The sequence below is a fragment of the Nicotiana tomentosiformis genome, chromosome 1 (assembly GCF_000390325.3).
Source record: "Nicotiana tomentosiformis chromosome 1, ASM39032v3, whole genome shotgun sequence".
NCBI classification, from domain to species: Eukaryota; Viridiplantae; Streptophyta; class Magnoliopsida; order Solanales; family Solanaceae; genus Nicotiana; species Nicotiana tomentosiformis.
Window position 1 is genome coordinate 6,242,148 of NC_090812.1, and position 8,264 is coordinate 6,250,411.

Sequence of the window (8,264 nt, forward strand, 5' to 3'; positions counted from 1 at the left end):
AAATAGGGTCGGGCCAGACAAAATCACCTTCTTCTAGCCGAAATAGGAAAATTACTCTATAAACAATATACATGCACGCTGCATGGGCGACACGCCATGCAGAGAATTAGTGGGAAAATCCAGAGAGCTAGTTCTGACAGGCAGCAGAGAATTGCACAAGCGTGCCGCCCCCACGAACCACCCCAAGCGTCGCGACGGTGGGAATTTCTCAGAGTACGGACCAAACTTCGATTTGACGTCCAGACTTGGTCCTCGACCCCCGAACATGATCCCGACTTAATCCCTTGGGCTTTTACTCATACTTCAAAGCTCCAAATAGCTCGAATTTATTCCATAACATCTACATAGCTCGGAATCACTCCTGCAAGGCATAAAACATACAATAAGTACAAAACACTACCAATTAAAGCTCAACACAAGTAAAGTGCAGTGAATTAGAGTGCAATAAGCGGCTAAAATATGTAATTATAGCCTACCATCAGGCTTGCTTGACTGGGGTATCTCAGTTGAGTGTCGGTCGCGCTTCCCGATGTCGGGGCGTGACATATAGTATATGCTTGTCAGAGAAATCTTTTTTTTTTTACAATGATGGTAGAACTCTCTATTTATAGCTACACCTAGGGAGGGAACAAGGTTCTAAGATCAAGTCTCTCTTAAATGATAATTATGAGGGCTATTGAAGAATATGTAATGGTGGGCAGTGAATGCCATATTCTCTATAACGGATCATGCACTTAATGCGTTAGAATATCCTTCATTGAATGCTACCGGACGACAGACATTTATTTTGTCTTTATGAATACCAATCTTTCCGAAGACAAGCGAGGCCATTGCCCTCAGATTCAACTGTCTCTTGTCTTTGGCTTCACGTGTCGCTTTCTCATACGATCATTAAATATGAACATATTTTACCCCATACAAATAAATCCACACATACAACTGAACGATTGATGCTGGAGAGTGGAAAGAATTAAATGACATTTTTCTATCTAAAAATATCAATTTCCAAAAGGTCAGTATAAAATTGACAATATATCCCAGCATAAAATTTGGTAATTTTTTCATAACTTTTGTCATAATTATCATCTACATGTTTCATAAACTTTTGGTATATCAATCATAAATTTCTAAAATTTCAGGGACTAAAATAGAAATACCCCTTCATTCATCTTGGTTCTCGCGAAAGGATTAAGGATACACATAACACGGCATTAACAATATCGTCCAAAATCTCACAGATCAAATTCGAAACATTCTCTCAACTCGCCCTGAACTCAGACTCGGCCATGTGGAGAAACACGGTGGGTTTCTCTTCGAAACTCCTCGCCGCCTCCAAAGCCTCATCCTCTCTTCGTGTTCCTTTACTTCATCATGGCGTTGTTACCCGATCCACTTCTACAGCCGCCGGCTCCGGTCCGGAGTCAACTGAAGCTGCCGGTTCAGTAAAGTTGGGATTTTCGTCCGGATCTCCGGGTTCTTCAGCTGTGGATCTTTCATCTTTTGTGGCTGCAGCATCAGTTTTGAAATCTAGGGATGTTGTGGATTTTGCTAAGCACTATGGGCGCTGTTATTGGGAGCTTTCTAAAGCTCGCTTAAGGTTTGCCCCTTTTTGCTGTATGAATCCTTATTCAATAACTCCTTATTCAAAGTACTGTTGGAATTATTTGGACCGGATGATGTAGTTGATTGATTCTGTAATGGTACTGCAACTGCTGTTTAGTATTTGCCTAATAATTTGCTGGATCCAATTATTGGAGTATGTGAACTAACTTATGTATCAACTGGCTTCATAGAGTTATTGGGACGTTAGGGCCTGTTTAGTTGTGCTTACGGGAATGAACTTTAGGTCATCTTGTTGATATCATGAAGGATATTGATCCTGCTAGAACGCTCTCAGTGTGAGCCCATTTACCCCAGTTTTGGTAGGTTTACCTGGAACATGTGCCTGTGGGTTATAGTAGGTCGCCCAGTGGATTGGTTGACATGCACGCGATTAGTGTAAATTGGTTTTCCTCTTCATGTTAGATTTTGTGTTGGAAACTCAAGTTGAAATGATAATAAAAAGTAAGCTAAGAGAAAAAGTAGGAGATAGTGGGTCAAAAAGTGAGAGGCTGGACTCTGGAGTGTAAGGGACATACCAATTTACTCTTAGATTGTTGATACTAGTTTTGATAACACAAAAGAAATCATCCTTTTCATTAAACCAAGTTTATTACTTCAAGGGATTAGTGTTTAGCAGTAGTACAAATTTACAAATTACAATTTTAGAGCGGATTAAGATCCAAATTGAGAAGCAGAAAAAGAAGAGTAATTACTGTTTTCTTGTGCTTTCGGCTCCATTCCTCATTTTTCAACGATCTGATATGAAATTCTTTTAGCAGGAGAAAAATGAGTGCTGTCAACCATTCCGAATTTTATATCTTACTATCCTTGGCTTTATTTTTTTTAGAGAGAGGGGTGGAAGAAGGGGGGATATTGGTTGAAGTCTTGTGTGTTTTTCTGCCCTTAATTTCTTTCTCTTGTGGTGGTTGTGAAGCATGAGTACCAATGTGTAGAATAAATTCCCATGATACCTGGCTGCTGCAGATAATCAAAATTTTGCAGGGTGAAGATCCAAGACTGGCAACTTAGCTGAGTAATTAGTTAATGTTTGAATGATATGCATGAACTATAGCAATATAATAACGAAGGACAACTGGTTTTAGAAGGTAAGGGAGTCTTGCCAAAATGTGACTAAATGGGAGTAGCGCATGTGTTCGAGGTTGACTGTGTATGTTGTACTGTATTTGACTGATACACTCGGACAGTTGGACGTTGTCTATAAAGTACTCTAAGCCTCTATTGTTTCCCTAAAGGGTTACCTTTCAATAGAACACTTTGGTTTTTATGGCTGTTTTAATGGTTTTCCTGGTGATGCTAGGTCCATTTACTCATTTAGAGCCTTAAAAGTTAAAACATATTATAGGGGTCCGAAAGTGAGAAACAAAAGAATAGGCTTGCATCTATTTTTAAACTACAATAAATCATTAAAGACTCAATTCATATCCAATTTTTATGGATTTTCCTGTTCATTTTCGATTTACATTGCAAATGTTTTAGGTGAAATGATGTAATTCTGCATCTTCTTGATGCCTTTTCTAATGCAATTTACTTCATAAAAAAAAATTTAAGTGAAATGATAAAAATAGATAGGCTATGAAACACACCCCAACAAAAAAAAAATAGAAGTTCCTTTTTAAGATACAAGCTACTTATCTTCCCCCCCCCCCCCCCCCAAAAAAAAAAAAAAGAATCTTAGTAGGAGACTGTGGGCCAAAAAGTTAGCATGAGTGCAGTTGACAGACCAATTTAGTCTTAGCTTGTCAAGGCTAGTTTTAAAGGACATGAGAATCAACTATTTCATCAAATGAAGTTAGTTACATTAGTGTTTTAGTAGTATAGATTAGAAGCTTAAGCAGATTAAGATCCAGACCAAGAAGCAGCAAAAGAAGACAAAAACTTGTTCTCCAGCTCCATTCCTCATTTTTCAGTGGTCTAATATGAATTTCCTTTAGCAGGAGAAAAAAGAGTGCTCTCAACCATTCCAAATTTCTAATCTTAGTATTCCTTGGCTTTTCACTCAGTTGAAGAGCTTCTATATTCTTTATTGACTACATCTTGGATCTGTTGCTTGTTCTGATTGTTCCAGTCTTTTCTTTCCAGCATGTTGGTAAATGAGCTACTCAATATGTCACCACTCTGTATTTTTGCTGCTTCAATTTTCTCTAAATACACATTTCAGCATGCTAGTTGTTGCAACCTCCGGCGCTGGGTATGTCCTTGGGAGTGGTAGTGCCATTGACTACATGGGACTTTGCTGCACATGTGCTGGCACAATGATGGTGGCGGCATCGGCTAACACGTTAAATCAGGTATAATGCTGCAATCTTGCTGACAACTAAATGGCCACCTAAATGAGAATTGAAGCCCTCTCCCGATAAAGTGGGTAAATCCCTGGGTGGACCGCCAAGAAATTTGTGCCTTTTCCCTTACTTTTTTCTTTGAGAAACAATTGAAGGATATAATATTGTATCCATTAGTGACAGTTGATGCAACATATGCTTTTCATGTATTTTTTTAAGCAGTGAAACTCAGTGATTAATTGTTGTAGTTTTTGCTCTCAGGTGTTTGAGGTAAAAAATGATGCTAAGATGAACAGAACTAAGAGAAGACCATTGCCATCAAGACGGATTAGTATACCTCATGCAGTAACATGGGCAGCATCTTCTGGGATAGTGGGCACTGCTCTACTGGCTAGCAAGGTGGCCGGATATCCTCTGCAACTAGTCTGACAATATATATATATATATATATATATATATATATATATATATTGCAGTTAGATAGACTGTCTTTCTTTCCGTTGACATAAATTATTGATTGAGGGATTGATGTTGCAATTTCTATGACAAGGTTTCTACAGGCTAATATGTTGGCAGCTGGCCTCGGTGCTTCTAATCTTGTGCTGTATGCGTTTGTATACACACCGCTAAAGCAGATACATCCAATAAATACATGGGTCGGTGCAATTGTTGGTGCTATCCCACCGCTGCTTGGGTAATTGTCTTGTTATACACTCTTTAGGCTTTCTGCCTTACCAATCTCGGTCCCACCTAAATTTTGTGTCTATGTATCTGAGCATAAAAGAGACATGATCTTTTATCATTCTATTTTGTTTTTTTCTTACAAGTTCACGAATTAATTGTTGGTTTGAGAATGTTCATTGATAGGCATATTTTGGCATGCTGTATTATGCAGTTAATTTTACTAGACTGATCGTTTCGGCATGCTTCGGATCTATATTTTCTTTGAGTATGCTTCATTGCGCTCCTCAGAGAGATGCATTACTTAATTTTGTTATGTAGCTATTTTGCATAGTAAAATAGCAATTCCACCTTCAGAGTGCTACTCTCTTCATGGATTATGATTATTTTCAGACCCGATGCATGGGAAGTTTCTTGTTTAGTTGCAGAAAGGATAAAATATTATCCAGCTGAATTGCATATTTACGTTATAAATTGCCGTTTGTTACTACGCAAATGCTAATAGAGTACAACTTACATCAAGTACCTGGTTAGAACTATGTTTTAGCTTGTGTTTTCTGGTATTTTTGCAATTGCTGTGGGTCTACCGCTGATGAGCCCATACTGAAAGATTTTCTCTCCTTGTATAGGTGGGCCGCGGCTTCTGGTCAAGTGTCTCTGAATGGATTGCTCCTCCCAGCAGCTCTGTACTTTTGGCAAATACCTCATTTCATGGCCCTAGCGTACTTGTGCCGTAAAGATTATGCTGATGGAGGGTAAGTACTAATTTTGTAATGATCTTCAAAGTCAAGGTTGTTGCGTGGTGAAAGTAGCCATATTGTTTCAATTAATGGTCATATGCATCTAGATGCCGAGAATTGTCCCGCACGTGCTACCTCTAAAGAGGTCCTTGAGCTTTAGTCTTCATATAATGAACGACGAATAAAAAACTTGGGCTACCGGAGGCTTATTGTGGGCCGGGGGTGGGGGAGCTTGAATATTTGTTGACGATGCTTGCAATAAACACACCAGCTGCTTGACATCATGTGGCGTCCTTTTTTCTCATAATGTTCTATATATTTCTTCTAAATTGGCCCCTGAGATTCTTCCTCGACTTATCATTTATCATTCTGTGTATAGGTTCAAGATGTTCTCTCTTGCTGATGCTTCTGGTCAGAGGACAGCCGCTGTTGCCTTGAGGAACTGCCTATATTTACTTCCATTGGGTTACCTAGCCTATGATTGTGAGTCAATTTTCTATATAGGAATATTTCCATTTTTGCGTTACTGTCTGTGTAAAAATTACTTGACATGGCTTGAAGCGCCACCAAGTTTTATAAGGTAAGTGGACTAGTATGTTCCTCTCTCTGTCCAACTTTAGGTGTCTTAAGTTGACTTTAATACGTAAATTTGACCATTTTTTGTAGATGACCCTGGTTTGGGAAAGTGTGTAGTGTGTACAATGACAACGTTTTAGGTTTCTGTGGAGTACATAAATATGAAATTGCTTAAATATCATTATGGAAATGCTACCTGAGTTGTAGAAAATCTTGGAATGAATATCCAGCCCCAGATTGGCCTGCATAGCAACTCCATGGTTTCATGGCAATTGCTCAATGTGCCTTCCCTCTGTTTGTGATTACTGTTTGTACTTTGTTAATGTCTAACCTCCCTCTTCCTGCTTGTCTCTGAACTTCCTCCTCTTACGACTGTCTGCATGCCAGGGGGGTTGACATCTGGATGGTTTTGCCTGGAATCGACACTTCTTGCTCTGGCTATTAGCTGTACAGCAATATCATTCTACCTGAACCGTACAACCAAAGATGCTAGGAGAATGTTCCATGCCAGCCTTCTCTATCTTCCCGTATTTATGTCTGGGCTTCTAGTTCATCGTGTAACTGAGAATGAGCAGCAACTGACTATTGAAAACTCCGTTAAGATTGTTGAGATGTCATCTTCATTGGAAACTACAGAAGGGTCACAAGAAAACAGAAAGCAGCAGTCTGTAGGTGGTGGTCAACGCCGGCCACCTGTATCGTATGCCTCAGCTGCTCCATTTCCTTTCTTGCCAGCTCCGTCATATGCCACACCATAAAATATGAATCTTTTCTCGAATTTTGATTTTGTATTAATGTAATAAAAACAGGAACGGAAGTATCCCTTTATATTGGATTATTGACTGCACCTGGATGTCATACTTATAAAGGTTTGAGTAACCTTGGACGTGGGATGTCCAAGGGGTAGATTTTATTCTTTTTATTGTTTGGTCCACAAGTATGTTTACCAGATCAAGTGGTATCTTACAGATGATGCACATGGATTATTCTTATTTCCTTGATCCGGTGGTGTGGAGAGCTTTTAGATGATTGGCATAAATAACATTGAGGCTAGTGATGTCGCAAGAAAGACTGTAAATTCATTGATGGTATGGATGAACTGCATTTTGTCTTAATTTGAATGTCTTGTTGGTAAACTTCACCATATCTCGAAGTGCAATTAGAATTGCATCGAAAGAAGTTCAAAAAATTAGATACTCGAAAATTACATGAAAGCCGCTGTAAGTAGAAAGAGTATCGTGTATCTTAGAATTATAAAAGAATGTATCAAGCTTTAGTTTTGAAAATAAAATAAAATAAAAAGAATTGCACTTAATATGTATTAACAAGTGCTGGTAGTAAAGAACATAGCCATAGGGAGTGCTGGTTAAAGAACATAAACATGACAAGTTCTGGGTTAAAGAGCATAACCATAAGGGGACATTTGGTATGATGTAACTACTTGAAAATATATTTCATCTATTATTTCATTTTGTTTTTCTTTTTTCATTTTATCATATGGCAGATTGTATACAGCTTCGCTGCCTCTGGTGACACGAGGATCCAACTCCCATTCTACTCGATATAAAACATTGTACATGATGAATTCTCTGGAGCTTCAGCATTGATAAGGTTTCAATAGAGATTTAAGGAGTTCGGAACCAAAATGTGGTTCTTTTGAACTCAAAGAACCAAAATGTGTGAAAAAAAAATATAGTGACCAAAATATATATAACGCCCTTTTAAAGGGCGCTATACCTTAACGGCAGTTTGCCCAGTTAAGTATAGCACCCTTTTAAAAGGCGCTATATATATAACACCTTACCGCGTTATACATATTTTGTGGGCCCACCAATGATTCTTCTGGCTTAACTGACATAACAATAATTCAACTGGGTATAGCGCCCTTATTTAAAGCACTATACCTAAAAACATTGTACCCCAGATTGGTTTTTGCTTTATTTAAAGAGGTTAGTGATTTTCTAAAAATCCATTCACAAATATTCTCAAGTCTTCTGAAATATTTTTCCGTTAAGTTGTTTTGCATTTTGTCATAATGTCTTAAGAGCGAAGAATAAGGGTTTCATTATATTGGGGGGGGGGGGGGGGGGGAGAAGGGGAGGTTGTGGTGGTGAATAACTAAGTAACCTATAGTTTATCTCCACAGTGTCATGTTAAGTTGCCACTTACAATGGAGTATGATACATTGGTATCATTGTTATGTAAAAAAAATGAGTGTGAGCAAACGTTCGGTGAACCTTAAAGTAACCGGAAGATATCTGTATTCTGTCACTTCGCAAGGGATTGCTTGTTATGCTGAGTTTAACATCGAGGACGATGAAACTCTGAGAGATTTTTTGAGGACTCCGGATGAATACCGAGAATT

At 38.5% G+C, this 8,264-nt stretch overlaps 1 protein-coding gene across 1 annotated transcript; it reads left to right on the top strand.

Annotated features, from left to right (window-relative positions):
• Positions 1–1,201: 1,201 nt before the first annotated feature.
• On the top strand, positions 1,202–7,014 carry LOC104089182 (protoheme IX farnesyltransferase, mitochondrial). Its single transcript, XM_009594026.4, has 7 exons — positions 1,202–1,597; positions 3,782–3,911; positions 4,164–4,301; positions 4,463–4,596; positions 5,213–5,338; positions 5,703–5,806; positions 6,287–7,014. Exons 1-7 carry the CDS (start codon positions 1,287–1,289, stop codon positions 6,655–6,657), a joined length of 1,314 nt encoding a protein of 437 aa, XP_009592321.1. The 5' UTR covers positions 1,202–1,286; the 3' UTR covers positions 6,658–7,014.
• The last annotated feature ends 1,250 nt before the right edge of the window (positions 7,015–8,264 follow it).

Coding starts and splice junctions, on each gene's coding strand:
- LOC104089182 (XM_009594026.4), top strand. CDS start 1,287: ATGTGGAGAAACACGGTGGGTTTCTCTTCGAAACTCCTCGCCGCCTCC. Junction 1,598..3,781: donor CTTTCTAAAGCTCGCTTAAG/GTTTGCCCCTTT, acceptor TACACATTTCAG/CATGCTAGTTGTTGCAACCT. Junction 5,807..6,286: donor GGGTTACCTAGCCTATGATT/GTGAGTCAATTT, acceptor TCTGCATGCCAG/GGGGGTTGACATCTGGATGG.